Source organism: Megalopta genalis, chromosome 16 (assembly GCF_051020955.1).
Source record: "Megalopta genalis isolate 19385.01 chromosome 16, iyMegGena1_principal, whole genome shotgun sequence".
NCBI classification, from domain to species: domain Eukaryota; kingdom Metazoa; phylum Arthropoda; class Insecta; order Hymenoptera; family Halictidae; genus Megalopta; species Megalopta genalis.
Genome location: NC_135028.1, coordinates 6,705,337 through 6,727,742, shown reverse-complemented (window position 1 = coordinate 6,727,742; position 22,406 = coordinate 6,705,337). Strand labels below are relative to the sequence as shown.

At 33.2% G+C, this 22,406-nt stretch overlaps 1 protein-coding gene across 7 annotated transcripts in view; it reads left to right on the top strand.

Moving 5' to 3' along the window:
* Window positions 1-22,406, top strand: part of Rh50 (Rhesus blood group-associated glycoprotein Rh50) — a 56,774-nt gene that overhangs the window by 27,597 nt on the left and 6,771 nt on the right. For 6 of the 7 annotated variants that reach the window (XR_013034956.1, XM_076526918.1, XM_033482947.2 and 3 more), the window contains 5 exons: window positions 6,395-6,581; window positions 11,908-12,058; window positions 15,342-15,489; window positions 16,679-16,897; window positions 16,987-17,069. Coding sequence is in view for 6 of the 7 variants with exons in the window: in XM_076526918.1 (XP_076383033.1) it covers window positions 6,395-6,581; window positions 11,908-12,058; window positions 15,342-15,489; window positions 16,679-16,897; window positions 16,987-17,069 (788 nt within the window). In the remaining variant the exon portion in view is untranslated. The remainder of the gene's footprint in view (window positions 1-6,394; window positions 6,582-11,907; window positions 12,059-15,341; window positions 15,490-16,678; window positions 16,898-16,986; window positions 17,070-22,406) is intronic. The other variant, XM_033482974.2, reaches the window with a different exon arrangement.

The window sequence follows — 22,406 nt, the reverse complement described above, 5'->3', positions numbered from 1 at the left end:
TCGGACGCCGACACGTGGATATTGATACGGTACAGAGAATTCGCCGAGGCACGGGGGATCGAAGAAAAGCTTTTCCACGCGGTGATATGTGCTCCCGACCTACTTGAATTTTGACTTGACTTCCCGATCATCGGTTATCCGCATATAAATTACACCGGTGACAGGAGCGCCGCTATACCTATGATAAATAAATAGATCATCTTCGCGGGACGGCAACCCTCGTCTTTTGAGCCGCAGCTGCGCGGAATATACCGTCGGATAAGTTGTCGATTCGAGCGGAGAGAGAGAGAGAGAGAGAGAATCTTTTGAAAATCGTGACTGACGGCACCAGGGATCGGGTTCTCCTATGACGTTATCGGGCACGTTTCGTGCGAACAAATACGGGACTCGTTAAAAACCGGTCGTTGCAGTAATTTCTCCTCGATTCGGTCTAATTTCTCGGATAAGTAGGCGAAAGGTTCGTTGCAGATATTGGTGTTTGAGGGAAAGTCATTTCGGTATTTCAATGTGAAATAAAACTCAATTTTTTCCATGCAAGAAATGAACTTTAATGGGTCGAATATTTTTCGTTAAGCATGAAAATTTCTATGTCAGTATGACTGAATGTTTTGTATAAATAGTCATTAAAATTTCTAAGCTGTTAGCTGTTGATTTGATTTAGCTTGTGACTCAGCTTTAGATTCAAGACGATAGAATATTGTTAGCTATAGTCTAGTCTATTTACAGTGGAATAGATTGTCACTTTCATGTATACATAGTGCTTCCAAAATAATCAATATTTAACTACATTTCCAATTATCTCGCGAAAGTCAGCAAAGCTCGAGAGAATCGTTGCATTTTGAATACATAGAATATTGACGTAGACTATTAGCAATGGTCTAGTCTGTTTATAATGGAACTGATTGTCACTTTCATCTATTCATAAGGTAGACTATCAGTCTTTATTAGTCTATTAGTATATTATAGTACAATATACTAATATTTTATATTATACTACAATATACTAATATTTATACTGATATTTTTATTATTATATATTATACTATAATATACTATAATATATAATATTGGTATATTAATTATTATAATATGTAGTACTAGGATATTAGTATATTAATTATACTATAATATTAATATATTAACATTTTATATTATACTATATTATACTATAATATACTATAATATATAATATTAATATATTATTAGTCTAGATATTAGTCTATCTATTATTCTAGCTATAGTATAACTAATAGTCTACTAGTCTATTAGTATATTATATATTAGTTTATTACTATTATATACTATAAAATATAATATTAGTATATTATAGTATAATATATAATATTAGTATATTATAGTATAATATATAATATTAGTATATTGCATATTAGCCTATTAGTTTAGATAGATTATTAGTTATAGTCTAGTCTATTTATAATGGAATATTAGTCTACTAGTATATTATAGTATAATATACTAATTAGTATAATATACAATATTAGTAAATATACTAATATTGCATATTATACTATAATAGACTAATAGGTAATATTAGTATGTTATATATTACTCTATTAGTGTATTAGTATATTATAGTATAAAATACTAATATTATATATTAGTCTAGATAGACTATTAGTTATAGTCTAGTGTCTATTTATAGTGGAATATTATTATTACTACTATTAGTATAATATATAATATTATGGTATATTATATAATATACAATATTACTATATTATATATTACTCTATTAGTCTAGATAGACTATTAGTCATAGTCTACTCCATTTATAATAAAAAAAATTGTCTCTTCCATCCATTCTATAAGCTTCCAAAATAATCAACCTTACCGCGTCGACTGCCAAAGCAGAATACAACACAACCGTAACCTTAACAAAAATAATAACAATACAAACATCACTCTATCTATTACTCGAAACCGAAATTACTTCCTTGCCAACGCAACATTTTGTGACATTCAACCTGTCGCAACCCCGACCCCAGTCTCCTCTGCTGTCGCTCTCACCCATCTCCTATAAATACGAAAGCTCAAACATCGCCTAAACTGCATACATTTCGAACGACAGCGGCTAAGACGAACGTCGATAACTATACAACTTCCTCAACCGTCTAGACTCTAAAGAATTTATTTCGCGCCGTGTAACGTCCTCCGGTTCATGATTATTAATGTCTCGAGTTAATATCGATCCGGCTATTGAAGCTTTGATCGCCGCGTTTCGGCCCAAGCGCCGTCGGGACCGTAATCGATCCCTGCCGGTAAATTTTCATCCCTCCCATTAACCGGGAATAAATCAAGCCGGGGGGTGAAGAGGGGCCGCCGGATTAAGAGCAGACGCGCCGCCGCGTCGTATAAAACGCGTTCGTAAATCATTGGAAAACCGGCGGACGTCTTAGGTCACCGGCCATCTCGAAACAGATAATTCGCGGCACGGGCCGGGCTCATCCATCACAAACTGTCGCAGCCTAGCCGGTCGCGATTGCACGCGTGGATGCATAATAGCCGGGGACGTCTTGCTGATCCGGCGGGAAAACGTTAACGCGCAAGAAAACTTCGGCTCCGTCGTACGAACGAACGATCCGGCCGGCCCGAAGGAATGTCGATGGAATTGAAACGTCCGACGGGGATGATGCGACGTCGCGAGGAGAACGTGTTACAGTAATGTCTCTCTAATTGACGCTCGGATTGCGCACGAGGATGGACAATTTTTGGAAGAGGAGATACGATTTTTCGAGCGTTGCGGCTCGTTGTTTTATTCTTGTTGACAATCGGTGAAATTTTCCATTGAGTAAATTTTAACAAATTGGTAAGTTTCCAAAAGTGGCGTTTTATATATTTTTATATTTGTATAATGTCTTGTGTAATATAATATAATATACTTAATATATAGCATACTAAATATTCTATATTATATATTATTGTACTATTGCTATATATAATATATTCTATATTATTACAGTATTATTATATACTATATGCTATATATTATTATATACTGTATACTATATAATATAGTATATATTATATAGTAATAATATATACCATACTATATGCTATACTATATACTACATTGTATACTATATAATATACTATATAGTCTATTACATGCTATACTATATACTATAATATATACTGTATACTATACTATATAGTATATTATATACTATATACTATAATATATACTGTATACTATACTATATAGTATATTATATACTATATACTATAATATATACTGTATACTATACTATATAGTATATTATATACTATATACTATAATATATACTGTATACTATACTATATAGTATATTATATACTATATACTATACTACTTTCTATATTATACATCATTATCCTATTATTATAAGTATATAATAATAATATAGTAATATATGTATATTATATTAAATACTATATTATACACTATATATTATATTAAATACTATATTATATACTACATATTATATATATATAGTAGTATATTATAGTTATTTATTACTGTATATATTATAGTATATATTATAGTATATTGTATACTATATTATATACTATATTATAATATATATTAGAATATATAATATAATTTATATAATATTTTTATACAATTCCATAAAATCTCAATAAAATTATCAGCACGCTCGTAGAGAATTATATTTTTGACAAAAGGGTTACGTGAAGTAAGTTTTTATAGTTTTTATAGTCAACGATTGTCAACAACTATAAAAACGAGATACAAGGCTCGAATATAATCGTATGTCCTCTTTCCAAATTGTCCATTTCGGTAACGATTAGCAAAATAATTGGAAACATATAACTATTATAATACCATTATTTATTATTATTTTATTATTTATTTTATTATTTTCTTTTACTATTATTTATTATTATAATACTATTATATAATACCACCAATATTATATTTTTCTAATCGAAAACAAATATTTACATTATAATACCAGCAATATTATGCCACACGAATTTTTAAATACTGCGCACAATGGATATTTGCAAATAGATTGTCTAGTTTTGTACATATTAACGAGAAACAAATATTTCTCCAGCGTTTAATCAGCGTCATTAAGCGGCAGCTTTTCTAAATTTTGTGCATGCGAAGTGACGCGGAAAAAAGGAGAAACAATCGCGAAACTTTCACGTGGAAGGTAAAGTAAGGTAAAGTAAAGTACACAAAATAACAAGTTCCAAATTGCTACCTGTTTTTCTTACGAAAAATTACAGCCCGTGATAGCTTTCGTAAAATATGCACTTTAATTTCCACCCATTGTTGGGCCTGCGGCTCGGTTAAAAAGACTTTACACGCAAACCCGGACTCGCATGCCGGATCCCTGGCATCGCTATACGATGCGCGGAATTCGAAGAGAACGACTTTATTGGGAATCGTCGAACGATTTCTTAATTTTCACGTCACCGCGTTACGCCCCTCCCCCCTCCTGAAGCAAGCATAAAATGTACAAGAGGTCCGTTCACAAAACTAACAAGAAGGATCGATCGAACTGATAGAAGAAAGTGGGTTTCTGTTAAGTTCAGTAATGTCTCCCTAATTCGCGCTCAGATTGGGCACGAAAATGGAGAATTTTGGAAGAGGAGATATGATTATTCGAGCCTTGCAGCTCGTTTTTTATAGTTGTTGACAATCGGTAAAACTTTCCTTTGATAAACTTTCAAGAAATTGGTAACTTTCCAAAACTGACGTTTTATATATTTTTATATTTATATAATATTTTATGTATTATAATATAATATACTTAATATATAGTGTACTATATATTATATATTATAATATGCTATATTATATACTATATACTATATACAATACTATATGGTATACTATATACTACATTGTATGCTGTATAATATATCATATACTATACTATATGCTATATTATATACTACATTGTATACTGTATAATATACTATATACTCTACTATATGCTATACTATATACTATATACTATACTATATTCTATATTATATACTATAAACTGTATACTATATTACATAGTATATACTATCCTATATACATTGTATACTGTATAATATACTATATACTCTACTATATGCTATACTATATATTATATACTATACTATCTGTACTATTTATTATACTAACTATATAGTATATTATATACTATATACTATACTATATTCTATATTATATACTATAAACTGTATACTATATTACATAGTATATACTATCCTATATACTATATTATACAGTACTAATTTACGTACTATATTCTATATTACATACTTTACACTATATTATATACTATATTATATCATATATTATAATATATAATATAATTAATATAATATTTTTGGATAATTTCGTAAAACCTCAATAAAATTAATAAAAGGGTTATGTTCTGGTTATTTCTATGATTAACGATTGTCAACAACAATAGAAACGTGATACAAGGCTCGAATATAATCGTATCTCCTCTTCCCAAATTGCACATTTCTGTGGACAATCTTTGCGTCAATTAGAGAGTCATTACTATACGCATACCAATACACATATAATAAACATATTGAACTACAGAAGCAACGTAAACAATAACAACGATAAATGACAATCGTCCAATAACATCAATTTAACAACAATAAATGAACGATAATAGCAACAATAATAACAGCAACAACAACGCGAACACGTTCAATTCCAACGATAATAGCACATCAGACCATAATTAGTTCGCAAATGAAAGTGATTCGCGAAAGAAATCGAAGCTCGTCGAATAAATAGGGGCGAATCAGAGCGAATTCGTTAGCACGTAACGAACCGATCATTGCACCATCGGAAAGCGCCGGGCACTTTTCATCGCTGAGAACGACCACAAGAAGCTATGCAGCCGGAGATTTCAATCGCGTAACCGACCGCAATTTTGCAAAGTTACCACGGCAAAACCGTGGCCCAGATACTGCGAAACCAATCTCCTGGTCGGCCCTTATTAAAACGTTCCGCGTCGCGAGTGGTGCGGCGCTTGGAGCGGGAAGGGGAGGGGGAAACTGATTGCAGCCGGGGCGTGAATTATTCGGGGGGCTACGGTTGCGGAACACGGAATGTCTCGGACATAAGTCTGCGGTTATCTTCGAATCGGTCAGCAGGAACCGCGTCCTTCCTCTCGCCGGTGTGGCCCGAGTAATTGCCTGCGATCAATTAACGCGCGATTAACAGCACTCAACGAGCGAGCGCGGCCAGCCAGCGGCCGAGCAGCAAACAAGCAAAGCGAACGGTGCGCGCGCGCGCGCGCGAGCTCTCATTAACCGCACGCGAGCCATGCATGCGCCTACAAAAAAAGGTATTTCTGTTTCCCTCTGTCCCGAACGTTCCGGCGGTGCCGCTAAAACGCTTCAGTGTATCAAGATGTCCACGTGATGATCTGGATCGGCTTCGGGTTCCTGATGACGTTCCTGAAGAGATACGGCCAGAGCGCCGTCGGACTGACCTTCCTGGTCGGCGCGGTGCTCGTTCAGGTCGCGCTGATTTGCGAGGGCGTCGTGGAGATGAAGCAGGACAACGGTGCCTATCTGTCACTGGAAAGGTATGCCACGTTTTTTATTGATAAATTTTTTGGAATGATCGTTTTTGGTTTTTTATTTACTTTGGTGAGAGGGTGAGCGTGGGTGTTACTGCGGACGCTCCGAATACTGCGGTGTTTTATGAAAGTTATGGAGTCTAATCTTGTAGAAATGAATCTGATAATTTTTTGTACGTTTGATATTGATAATTTAGGAGGTGCAAGTGAAAACTGCGGTTGCAGTTTCAATTTATTTAGTGACTTTTGATATTTGGAGGCTTGTGAGAAAACGTCGAGGTTATATTAATTTAATATATAATATAATTTCACAATAATATTGTTTAATATATAATATTTCTTATATATTAATTTATTAATATTATTAATATATTATATTGTATTATTATATTACATTGCATTACATTACATCTCAATTACAATTACATTACATTTCAATTACAATTACATTACATTTCAATTACAATTACATTACATTTCAATTACAATTACATTACATTACAATTACATTCCATTCCATTACAATTGCATTACATTACATTACATTACATTACATTATATTATATTATATTATATTATATTATATTATATTACATTACATTACATTACATTACATTACATTACATTACATTATATTATATTATATTATATTATATTATATTATATTATATTATATTATATTATATTATATTATATTATATTATATTATATTATATTATATTATATTATATTATATTATATTATATTATATTATATTATATTATATTATATTATATTACAAATATTTATTAATATTAATATAATTTAATAATGATAATAATAATAATAATAATAATAATTAATAAAATTTATTAATATTAATTCGAGTCAACGATGTACTTTCGAATTTTCAAGTATCATTAGTATGATATATGATATATGATATCATATAATATATAATATATTATATTAATATATATGTTATTATATATATAACATCGGATATTCGATCGTTTCATCGACATAACAAAACGACATAACAAAATCGGCCAACTTGATTCCGTAGCATGGAAATTATAACGTTCGCGGAAACCGGGGTCGCGCGGAACGCCAACTTTTTGTTTACTATGCTCTTTGCATAATCTCGCAACGCGTATTGTAGTATAATATTTCAAAGTCTTACCAAGCGGCAAGAAATGAGGTTTTACGTTAGAGCGCTTTAACATATTCCTTCGGCCGGTCATCAATTATGAATTCAGAGCTTCGTAAATTCATCAAAGTCAGAGCGCCGCTGCCGGGAACCACTTTCTGAAAAATTTCTTGGAAAAATTCCCGTTAATGTTACAGTTTATCTCTCGGGCAAATGCGTGCGCCGCGATAAATAATTGTCTAACAATCGTCGGTGCAGAAAAGAAAAGTTCGCGAGCAAGAATTTAGGCCGCGAATGCGATAAACTGTTCTCGTAAAATATTTCTGAAAACGTTTCTCCACGGATTCCTTAAATTGTTCGTTAGAAGATCGACTCAGCCTCTGAAAGGTGAAATGTTAGGTGAATTTCTAGTATGGCATATGAACTATTTATATGAAATTTAACTGTTTCCGGTTTTTCTATTTGTTTGTGCTTCTTTGATTTGATTTTATAGTATAATAAATACGTAATCGGTAAAATTATTGCATTGTTAATTAGTGTGAAATATTTATTAATTCCCATTTACGTTATTTCTCATTTCAATAATTCGTTCAAGAATTGGTCTATGCACTATTTTTATCCCTTTTAACCCTTAAACTTCGACTCACGACTTAAAATTGTTACGCAACGTTTCAAAATAATTTTGATGTTATTAAACTTGTTTGTATTATACATAAAAATAAAAATATGATTTTATATATATTATAATATATTATTATATGTATTATTAATATTATATATATATATATATGATTTTTATGTATAATATAAACAAATTTGATAACATATATATAATATTAATAATATATATAATAATAATAATATATAATAATAGTATATATTGTTAATATTATATATTATTATTATTATATATATTATTAATATTATATATATGATTATTATGTATAATATAAACAAATTTGATAACATATATATATATAATATTAATAACATATAATAATAATATATACTATTAATTAATATTAATAATATATACTATTAATTAGTATTAACAACATATAATATTAATTATTATTAATTATATATATGTAATTATTATACATAATATATATCGTAATATTATTTGTGATTTACGTTTTCTTAATTTTTACGAAATTCGAGTGAACAATATTCTCTCAAATTTTCAAGTATTAAACATCTCGGTGTGGAACATGTCGTGAAAAGCGGTGCTAAATTATTGAGATTTACTTTCCTAAGCCGGCATTGAATCGGGGAAAATCTTTCGAGCGAAAACTGACGGAAGCGAAAGTGAAACATCATTGCATTCGCAATGAGAAATTTTCTGAACGGTCGCGAACTCCGGCGTTTTGAACAGATCACTGCCGGCATGAACGCGAAATTAGCATCGTAAGCATGTTGATTAAAACGTATAATATTCATGAACGGAATCGTCGCAACGCGGGATTAACTTTTCACTCGCGCGAGCGCCGTTTTTGTGACTCGAATTTTCGCCGAGCAACTCGAAAGGCGCACAATTTACATTCTTGACATTTTCACGGTGAAGTTTCGCGACGAATCAAAGGTGAAACGACCGAGAATTCCATTTATATATCCCGAATTATATGCACTAATCTTCAACGTTATGCGAAATTCGGACAGGTTTCGGATTTAGGTGTGGACTCAATTTTTTTATCAACCCTTTGGCGTACAATTAAAACGAAATTCGATGCGTCCGAAAAATACTATTAGGTTGACAACTTTTTTAAATTTTAACATTCCGCATGTCATCAAATATTTTTAGCACAATTTTTCAAATCATTCGAAAAAGGATGTTTCGTTCTACCAGGATCCCTGTTTTTTAATTTCTGAGCTCAAGGTCACCCGAAGGTCACTGTACGATAGATCGCTGAATTCATTTTTTCATCGGCTATAACAATACATAGTCAAAAATACACAGTGCTATTTAAAAAAATCAAGATGACCTCAGTTTCTCATTAAATAAACAAATTCTTCGCAATTTTTATTGACGCATTTTATTCCCATCAAAACACCGAATAACTTTCATCCGAAACATTTTTTTGCCAGATTCGCCTAAACGCCTCAAATATCGTGACGATCCTTTTCACGGAGAACACCCAGTATATTGCACGGCGTCCGCCGAAAGCAGCTCTTGACGAGTCAGACTCGTCAAAGTCTCCAGTGGCGTATCGAATAAATAACGACCCCCAACTCGTCATTGCACGTCTCAGCGGGATTAAGACAAAAGAATTTTATTTTTGTTATTTAACCCGGAAGTTCCCGGCGCCCTTAATTCGCCGGGTCGAGGAGCCATTCGAGGAGCTTCTTCGGAGTAAGCTATGCGCAACGTGTGTATCGAAAACAAGTAAATTCGCGCGGTCTAGGTAATATACACGTCGGGTCCCGATTGGCCGAAGAAGTCCAAAGATATTTTTGCAGGACCCCCATACAAAATACATTCGTTCCGGGCGCACCGTGGAATACAAAAGCCGGGTTGTAAGATTGTGTTTGCCTTTGTGCATGAATAGTTAATAAGGTAGCTGGTGTGCACAGTCACTTCCGTCCTCCGAGTTTTCCCTTCTTTCCGTGGAAATTGTAATTCTTGCCGGATCAAGAGGAAATAACAATTTGATAAAACAACGCAAAGCGGATGAGAAGAAGAACCGGAAATGGATTGGATATATACTATGTTTCAGTGAATTAGTTCATCGTGTGACTTTATTAACGTTATGTTTGTAACATTTCGATGGTTGATGGTCTTTTGGATGGTATACAAGGTGTCCCAAAAATGTGTCGAAATTTGGAAATGAGGGGGTTCCTGAGGTTATTTCAAGCAACTTTTTCCTTTACAAAAATGTTCTACGAGGCGTCGTCAACGAGTTATTGACGAAAAACGCTGGCCAATGAGAGGCGAGCTCGGATGGCGCGAGGCGGCGCGGCCAACGAGCGCGCGGCGCCCGGTTCCGCTCGTTGACACGGCCGTCCCGCGGCAGCTGATCTCGCGCTCTGATTGGTTAGCGTTTTTCGTGAATAACTCGTAAACGAAGCCGCGGATTGCATTTTCGCTAAGGAAAAAGTTGCTTCAAATCACCTCAGGAAACCCTCACTTTCGGATTTCGAGACATTTTTGGGATACCCTGTATTATAAGACAGGTGCACAGAAAGATCTATAACAATATAATTATATTCGAGTTATGCGAATTGTGGGTTTTATTATTGGTAAAACTTTCCATTGATAAACTTGTAACAAATTGGTAACTTTCCAAAACTGATGTTTTATATATTTTTATATTTATATAATATGTAATATAATATAATATAATATAATATGCTTAATATATTGTATAGTATACTATATATTATACATTATATTATATACTATATTATATATTATTATACTATTATTATATCCTATATTATATATTCTTATACTATTATTATATACCATATTATATACTATATATACTGTATACTATATTGTATACTATATACTCTACTATATCCTATACCATATATTATATAGTCTATTATATGCTATACTATATACTGTATATTATACTATAATATGTACTGTATACTATATTGTGTACTATATACTATACTATATGTGTAGTATATTATATACTATATACTATACTATATTCTATATTATATGCTATATACTATGTTATATACTTTACTATATGCTATATTATATACTATATACTATGTTATATACTATATTATGTACTATATACAATATTACATACATTACACTATATTATATACTATATTATATCATATGTCATAATATATAATATAATTAATACAACATTTTTATACAATTTCATAAAATCTCAATAAAATTATCAGCAAATTTTTATTATTATTATTATTTATTGGCAAAAGGGTTACGTCAAGGTCATTTTTATTAGTTAACGATCGTCAACAACTCCACTTCCCAAATTGTCCATTTCCGTGCAGAATCTGAGCGTCAGTTAGGGAGACATATATAACCCCGGTTCCACGCGCGGTCGCCGTGATATCAAACCTCTTCTTCAATTCCGCGATGCGTCCCGTTTGCATATCAAACCGGCCCCGATATATATTCCCGCGATGTTATGAATACTGATCCCCAGTTTTGAGGTTCCACCGGCAAGTTAATAACGCCGGTATTGATCATCTTCTCTTGGTAACCACTTTCAGCCTTCTGAGCGCCGACGTTGCAGTGGCCACCCCGTTGATATCCATGGGCGCGCTCCTCGGTAAGACGACCTACATACAGCTCGTGTTCATGGGTATCCTCGAGCTGATCATGTTCACCGTGAACAAGTACGTGGGGGAGCATATACTCATGGTAAGTTTACCCTTTCTCGGCCATCCGAGCGACCCGCTTCGCTTCCTCGATTCCCGCCGACCAGCGGGAAATGCATGCGGCTCCGTTTTATGGGGTTCCGACCGAAAACCGGGTGCTTATGGAATTCAGCAGAGCTCGTGGGATTTTTTTACAGTGCAACGATTTACGAATTTTCGGCGGATAAAGTTGTTGCAAAATTTTCTGGTTTTTCATTGAATGGGAGAGCGATGTGACAGCGTTCGCGCGGTATTTTTTTAGTAATTTAAGGATTTAAATAATAATAAGGATTTTTTAAATAATATTAGCAAGCTATAAATGGGAGAAAAAGAACGCGCGACATAGAATAACGAATAAATGCAATATTAATAAATTATTTAAATCTAATAAATTCTATTTATAAAAATAGAATCAATGGCACATCGAACGCGTTGCATACGTTGATTATACAGAGTGTCCCGAAATTATAGCACTTCCGGGAAATTAGAGATTCCTGAGGTCATTCGAAGCAACTTTCTCCTTTACAAAAATTTTCTGCGAGGCTCCGTTCACGAGTTATTAAAGAAAAACGCCGACCAATGAGCGATCAGCGTGGCGTCAGCGATGTGGCTGACGCCACGCCCTCGCGACCACCGCCGCTGCGTCAGCCAGCCGGCGCGACGCGGCATTGGCCGCAGGGCAGAGCGCCGGTCGCGCTCGCTTTCCGATTGGTCCACGTTTTTCGCGAATATCTCGCAAACGAAGCCTCGGATCGCAGTTTCGCTAAGGAGAAAGTTGTTTCAAATGATCCAAGGAACATATTTCTCGCTTGTACAATAATTTTGGGTCACTCGGTATACTTAGCTACATAGTTATTCAAATATGCGAGCAATCTCGTTACTTTTTACATATATCTCTTATGTGAAGCTACAGAATCGAACGGAGAAAGAAGAGCGGGAGGGCTGCCCTACTTCATATGGGTCTAATGTCCTTTTTCATCTTCCCTGCTGTCATCGGCAGACCATATTTCACGGATTTGCCGGATCTATAGACAGTTTTAAAGTAGATCATCTGCGACAAAAATTATTCGATCGAAATTGCGAACATAATTCTTCAAGAAATTGTTCAAGGCTTATTAAAAATAATATTATATAATATAATATATAATAATATAATAATATAATTATAATATTATTATAATTATATTATATTATTATTAATATTATTATATTATTATATTATTATATATAATATATAATTATAATAATATATATATATATAATATATATATTCGACTAAGAATGAAAATAGAATTCGCGCTTTATGCTTTAAAATCCTTTCGAACAGGTTAAATTTGTACTCTTTTGTACTTTTGAGGGATTTTAACGGCACAGCAAATTCTCTCCAATTGTCCCTCGGCTTGTAAACAAAAATGGACAGTTTGGGAAGAGGAGATACGATTATTCGAGCCTCGCACTCTCGTTTTTATAGTTCTCGACAATCGGTAACTATAAAAACGAGAACCGCAAGGCTCGCATAATCGTGTCTACTCTTCCCAAATTGTCCATTTTTCTGGACAATCCGAGCGTCAATTAGAGAGGCATTACCTGGAATCGTGAGACGGAACGTTGCGCGAATGGCATGATTTTACGATGAGAGTTCTATTTCTCGAACTATTAAAGGAGAAATGCGCCGGCTGTGCGGCAACCTGTTGTACAATAGTTGAAGGTCGATAGGTCTGTAGGGCGCGCGACGAAGCACATATACATATATATATATACACGGTACATGCAGCACGAAAGTCCCTTAGTAATCAATATCGTTATCAGGTAAAACAGTACGTATATAGTATAGTAAAGATGTGTGTGCATTTATGATAAAATTAAGTAAACAATTAATAATTAAATACGAAACTACGAAGACATTAGATAAAATTTTGTGGACATTGTTACATTATTTTTGACTTGTTACGGTTGTTGGAAGGAAAAAGAAATGTTAAGGTAATAAATAAATTAATTAATAATTCATATTAATTAGTATTAATAATATTATAATATATTATATATTATATATATAATATCAACTAATATTAATAACATTATAATATATTATATATTATATATACAATATAATATATATATATATCAATATTAATGTTAATATTATCAAAAATAGGCAGTTTGGAAAGAGAAGGTACGATTAATTGAGCCTCGCAGCTCGTTTTTATAGTTGCTTTACAAATTGTCAATTTTTGTTACATAACCTTGACAATTGGAGAGAATTTACTGTTGCTGTTGAAATCCCTCGAACGTACAATCGATACCTGTTCAAAGGGATTTCAAAGTATAAATGCATCTGTATTTATACATTATACAATGTTTACTTCAATTTTTGTTTTAAAGGGAATTTTGAAATGATTTGAAATATTATTACTTGAGATATTATTATTTAAAATATTATTACTTGTAATATTATCATTTGAAATGCTATCATTTAAAATATTATTATTTACGATAGTATTATTATATATATTATTATTTGAGATGTTATTATTTGAGATATTATTATTTGAAATATTATTATTTGTAATATTATCATTTGAAATGCTATCATTTAAAATATTATTATTTGTGATATTATTATTTAAAATATTATTATTTGAGATATTATTATTTGGAATATTATTACTTAAAATATTATCTTTTGAAATATTATTATTTGAAATATAATTATTTTAAGTATTATCGTTTGAAATATTACTATTTAAAATATTATTATTTGAGATATTATTATTTGGAATATTATTATTTAAAGTATTATCTTTTGAGATATTATTATTTGAAATATAATTATTTTAAATATTATCATTTGAAATATTACTATTTGAAATATTATTATTTGAGATATTATTATTTAAAATGTCATTTGAGATATTATTACCTGGAATATTACTATTTAAAATACTATCTTTTGAAATATTAATTATCCGGAATATCATTATGTAAAAAACAGCGTCGTTATGTAAACAACAACTACAGTTTACAACTGTTTCGAGTAATACCTGTCGAAAAAAAAAAAATGAGAATCACGAAAGAGTTTCGAAGAACGAAAGGAAGGAACGAACAATTATCGTGTCCAGTGTCCATCTGGGCCGCAGAGAAGTCCGAACAAGGGGGGTGGGAAAATTTGTTCTGTGCTTTGGGACGGCTCGCTATTGTCTTCGGCCGATGCGCGGGAATCGATTTACAGGTTGGAGAACACGCCTTCCGGGACAGACGAAATGAAAACTTTTCTCTTGTTTCGATAGGTAGTTGACGCCGGCGACAGCATGTTTGTCCACGCGTTTGGTGCGTACTTCGGTCTGGCGGTCAGCTTCGTGATGGGGATGAAGGAGAAACGAAAGGCGCACCATCTCGAGGGACCCTCCTACAATTCGGATATATTCGCGATGATTGGTCTGTTTAATAATTACATACTCTTAAGCTCTAATATCCTGCGTCGCGTTATCTGATCACCGAATAACAGCGTTCTAATTTCCGTGAGAATAACTCGCAGGTGTCTGCTCCCAAGTGGTCGCAGCTGCGAGAGTTATTCGCGAAAGTTACTATCGTGTAGGTACACACACACACACATACACATACACACACTTTGACTTGCGTTAATATTTAGTAAGGAGCTTACGAAGCTTTTTTATAATTATTATATCTATGCAGTTTCAACTGCAAAGTGTTCATAATTGTAATAATAATATAATAATAATATATAAATTGTAAATTAATAGAGAACATACAAATTGTTATTATATATTATTAATATATTATATATTGAATTATAGAAAATATATATCAATATATCAATATTATATGTAATATATTAATATTTATATATTAATGAATACATAAATATTATATATAATATATTAATATTAGTCTATTAATGAATATATCAATATTATATATAATATATTAATATTAGTCTATTAATGAATATATCAATATTATGTACAATATATTAATATTAGTCTATTATATTAATATATCAATATTAGTATATTAATGGATATATTAATATTAGTATATTAATGAATATACCAATATTATATATAATATATTATATTATTATTATATTGATAATATATAATATATTATCAATATTATGTATAATATATTAATACTAGTATATTAATGGATATATTAATATTAGTATATTAATGAATATATCAATATTATGTAGAATATATTAATATTAGTATATTAATGAATATATCACTATTATATGTAATATATTAATAATAGTATATTAATGAATATATCAATATTATATATAATATATTAATATTAGTATATTAATGATTATGTCAATATTATATATAATATATTAATATTATTATATTAATGAATATATCAATATTATATATAATATATTAATATTAGTATATCGATGGATATATCAATATTATATATAATATATTAATATTAGTATATTAATAAATATACCAATATTATGTACAATATATTAATATTCGTATATTAACGAATATATATATATTAATATATATATTTTTTAATATATTTTCATGTATATACCCAAACGACGAAACCTCGAGACGTCAGCTTATAAGATAATCATTCATTTTGTACGCAGGCACGGTGTTCCTGTGGCTCTTCTGGCCGTCGTTTAACAGCGCCGCCCTCGAAGGCGACGACCAACAACGAGCGATCATAAACACCCTTTTGTCGATCTCGGCGAGCTGCGTGATCGCGTTCGCCACCTCGGCGGTGGTCTCGAAGGACAGCAAATTCAACATGGTCCACATACAGAACTCGACCCTGGCCGGTGGTGTGGCCATCGGCACCGCGGCAGGTACGCGCCCGGTATTAATTAATTGGCCGGATCTGCACGGACGTTGAACCGCGCGGCTAACCGGCGCAACATTTTCTGTGTAAACATAGGCATGATGTGCGAGCCGGTGGGCGCTCTGATCGTGGGACTGTTGGCCGGGCTGCTGAGCGTGCTCGGTTACAAATACCTCACGGTAATTGATTACCTCTCTGTTTTATTATAAGCTTTGCGCCCGCGTCGAACATCAATCCGACCAATTCAGTTAATTGATGTGTGCCTAATAAATTATGCCGGGTTTAATCGACATTTCGCTCTTACAGGCGACCGGTCATCCACCACTGTTTCAATTCGAGAGTGCTTTTTTCATGTTGAATTGCCTTGAATTTTCTTGCTTTTTTTTAGATGTCGCGGCATTAATTTTTGCTGCTCGATGCGCGAGAGATTCTTAGAGAAAAAATTGCATCTTGGAGGATTCGAATTAATTGATTCTTTATTTGCATCGCGAAAGGGACGTTTTGAATATTCTGAAGATAGGAGAACTAATTAGAGCGATTAATGTAGAGAGAAAGTAATAATAAATAGTTCGGTAAACTATTGAAAAATAATTCGCTGGAATTGTCGCCAATGTTGCGGCATCTTCGCTGAATTATTTATAAGGTACAGTTGCATAATGCCGAGGTTCCTCGAATAATTTTTGATAGGTTCATAGACCACGGTGCAATTAACTTGAGCGCGATTTAGTTTTATTATCGGGGTCAATGAGCGTCCGAACAATACCGCTTTGTGCCGACGGAATTTTCGAAGTGCTCGTCGCGGACAAAGCTCCGAGCTCCGATAGGGATTCTGTCGGGCACTATTAAAATGAAACTTGACCAAGCGTTCGCGTAATCCTTTGATCTCATTACAGCACAGCTCGAAACGTATGCGCAAACCTCGCGGTCGTCAAGCACGAACGGAACGAATAACCGTTTGGAAACGTGCGTGCAAACTTTCGCGAATTCGGAGGATGAAATATCGGATTGGCAGGAAAATAATTTCGGTAGATCGGATGTGAAATAAAAAGCGATAATTTCTTGTACGAGAAATGAACCTTAATCGAGCAAATATCCCGTTTTTATAGGTGTTGACACAATCGTTAACTATAAAAATAATCATCACGTAAACCTTTTGCTAAGAATATAATCGATTGCGAGCATGCTGATAATTTTATTGAGATTTTATGAAATTATATAAAAATATTATATTAATTATATTATATGTATATTATAATACATAACATAATAAAGTATATAATATAGTATGTAGTATACAATACAGTATATAATAATAATATAATAATATGTAATATATTGTACATAATAATATATAATATATAGTACATAATATACTGTATAATATAATATATAATGTATTGTATAATATAATATATAGTATATCGTATATAATACACTGTATAATGTAATATATACTATATAGTATATAGTGTACTGTATAATATAATATTTATTATTTTTATTATTATTTATAATAATATAATAATATATAATATATAGTACATAATATACTGTATAATATAATATATAGTATATGGTATATAATATACTGTATAATGTAATATATACTATATAGTATATAGTATACTGTATAATATAATATTTATTATATAGTATGCAATATACTGTATAATATAATATATAATATATAGTATATAATAATAGTATAATAATATAATATATAGTATATAATATATTATACAATATATAATATATAGTATACAATATATTAAGTATATTATATTATATTATATAAGATATTACATAAATATAAAAATATATAAAACAGTTTTTCAAAGTTACCAATTTGTTGAAAGTTTATCAATGGAAAGTTTCACCGATTGTCAACAACTATAAAAGAACGAGCTGCAAGGCTCGAATAATAATCGTGTCTCCTCTCCCCGAATTGTCCATTTCTGTGGACAATCTGAGCGTCAATTAGGGAGACATTTCTATATATATGCTCGAGGGTTCGTTGTTCGTGCACACGCATTTCTTTATTAAATATCTATTAGACTTCCAGGGAGAGAGAGAGAGAGAGAGAGAGAGAGAGAGAGAGAGAAGGAGAGAGAGAGAGAGAGAAGGAGGGAGCGCCTCATCGGGCGCCGCTAAATTTAATTTGCGCGCGATTCATAATCATTCGAGCGTGGCTTGCGCGACGCCGACGCCGTCGCCGTCGCCGGCGTCGTCTGTGCGCGTCGTTCCATCGACGGAACCTACTTTCCGTGGAAATTTATATTCCACGTATATAGGTGTTGCCGGCGTGAAGTTTCCCCGGCACTTTGGCAGCGTAAAAATTTCAGGCAACGTAGATAGATCACAGAACTCGTCAACGCGCACGCCCGTTTTATGCGCCCTACATGATTACTGAGGCCGGATACACCGTTTACGCTGCCCTCAAATATTCCGGTCCGTCCGACGGAATTACATTGTCAATTTTCTGGCAGCTCTTCGAAGCATTTCATGGGATGATGCGCTTCCCTCCGTGTTGCTGCTTCGTAATAGGATGAAAAAGAAAGGCGAAGAAAGGCAGATCTTTTCACCCGGCCGGGTTCAGTTGGCCGTGAGAAATGAATAAGCATCGGGAAAAGTTCGTTCAACTATTAAAGGTAGACGGTCTTATATTGTACGTCAAATTGGAATTCCTGTCCGAGCTACATCCCAATAACGATCTTACTTACTGCAACAACGAAAAAAGAAAAGAATTTGTTTCGTCGGATACGGGTGAAGAAGCCAATTACTGTGCCCTCTGTTGACGGCCACTGCTGAAAACGTCTTTAGCAATTTAATTGACATTTCTTCAGAATTCGAGGAGTTCCTTTATTGTCGATGCGAACTTTCTCATGGAACAAACATCGAGTCTTCGTTGTATTGTCGGAGAAAGGAAGACAATAGTTTCGGTGCCAGTTACTGTGCCCTTGTGATCCACAAAAATCGATTACCATGTTTAAGCAAATCGTCCATGGATATATATAATAACATAATAATGATAATATATATAAATATATAATAATAATAAATAATATAACAATATATAATACAATAATATAATAATAATAATAATAATAATATTAGGATATATATATTATAATGGTACCATAATTTTGAGACACCTTATACATTATAATTCCACAATTATTTTAGGAGCCGAAACTGGGAGATAGCTGAGCTCATTCCAAGTAACTTTCTCCTTTGCGAAAATGCAATCCGCGGCTTCGTTGACGAGTTATTAACGAAAAACACAGACCAATCAGAGTGCCGGCGCGGCCAGCGCTCCGCCCTCTCGGCCAATGCCGCGTCGCGCCGTCCGTCTGACGCAGCGGCAGCGGTTACGAGGGCGGGGCGTCAGCCGCACTCGCTCTCTCATTGATCACCGTTTCTCGTGAATAACTCGTGAACGGAGCCTCGTAGAAAATTTCTGCAAAGGAGAAAGTTGCTTCGAATGACCCGAGGAACCCATTAATTCCCGAAAATACCATAATTTTGGGACTTCCTGTGTACATGTATATATTATATATATTTCCGTATTAACGTATGAAAGAAAAATAGCAGGAACCATCGTCGAGTTTTGTCGAACAAAAGATGCGCATCACGGCTGTACCACGATCGATCTTATTTTCACGGTACAGTCGCGTCCGCTTCCGACGAACTTAACGGGATTGGGAATGCCGGATATAATCATCGGGAAAAAGTTTTTTCGCCGGTTTCGATGGAAGTTCTTTTAATCATCCGCCGATTCATCCGCGACTCCCATATTCTTTGTGTGCTCAGCTCTTCCCGGGGCGCGCGCGCGCGCTTCTTTTCCCGTTCGTACGGCGGAACTTTCGCTCGGAGCCCGCGGATCAAATGCAGTTCGAGCGCATTAATTAACGATTCGCCATTAAGGCGGCGGGAGTGTCTCTGTCTCGGCAATTCGCGCCGTTATAGAAGAAAAGGAGACGAGGACACCGTGGAAGGGCTCCGGCCGGGGCTCCTTCGTAAACCGCGGGAGCCCAAGAGGCACTCCGCGGTATCGTTAAAAGATTCAAGCAAATAGATTCTCGAACAAAAGCGGCCGCGGGAGGTGTCGTTCCGTTCGAGTGGCGACCGGTGAAATAAGAGAAACGCCGGGAATGAAAAACGCGAAGTTTAACGAACCCGTTGACGCTTATCGGGTCGACGCTTCTGCGCTCGCGATTCGACAGCTCCCGCTCTCTCTCTCTCTCGCTTTCTCTCTGTCTCTCTCTCTTTCATCCTCCATCTATTATGTTCCTGACCGTTCCCGATCTCCGATCACGGTGAAAAAAGCTTCAATCACTAATACAGACCTCAGACGATTAAATTTGAACGGTCGGAGCTTCTGACTCCGATCGATTTTTATAGACCGTTAACCGTCGACGAATATTTTGCAATTGCGGAACGGACGCTCGCGATTAACGTACCAAGAGAATTAGCCATTCCGTGACAGATTTAGCGCGCGAATTATTGTCCATGTACGTTCGAAAGACGGGACCAAGATGAGACACCAGATCACGGTTCTCGAAACTTTTTATTTGAAGCGAGACTTTGGATCGCAAAGGATTTGTTGAATAAGTAATCACTATACAGGGTATATAGTATAAAAAGTTAGTATATAGTATATTGGTATATAAAGAATTAGTATGTAGAATATTAGTATATTAGTATGTTAGTATACTAGTATATTAGTGTATTAGTATGTGTTAGTATATTAGTATATTAGTATGTTAGTATAGTACTATATATGAAAAATTAGTATGTTAGTATATTAGTGTATTAGTATATTAGTATATTAGTATATTAGTATATATTAGTATATTAGTATATTATTATATATTAGTATGTTAGTATAGTAGTATATTAAAATTAGTATATTAGTATGTTAGTATAGTACTATATGAAAAATTAGTATATTAGTATATTAGTAAGTTAGTATAGTAGTATATATTAAAATTAGTATGTATTAGTATGTAAGTATGTTAGTATAGTACTATATATGAAAAATATATATTATGTTAGTATAGTACTATATAAAAAATTAGTATATTAGTATATTAGAATATTATTATATTAGTATATATATATTCGTATATTAGTATATTCGTATATTGGTATATTAGTATATTAGTATATACTAGTATATATTAGTATATTAGTATACTAGTATATTACTATATTTATATATATATATATAATAACATCTTTTTATTTAAGGTTCCGTTTTTTAGAAATCTTAGATTGAAAAAGTAATATTATTGAATAGGAATCAACTGGCGCTTCTGGCCATGACACACCAATTCTACTTCGCGTCATATTACAAGCCACGCGAACTCGACGAATCGGTTTTCTCGAGAACGGAGCCTTAAGTAAAAAAATGTTATTCCTCTTTCTCGACTTATCTTTGCATGTAGAATCATCGCCTTGCCACGATTTTCCGAACACCCTGTGTATAAAAATTTTGACATCTTTCAACGCCTGCG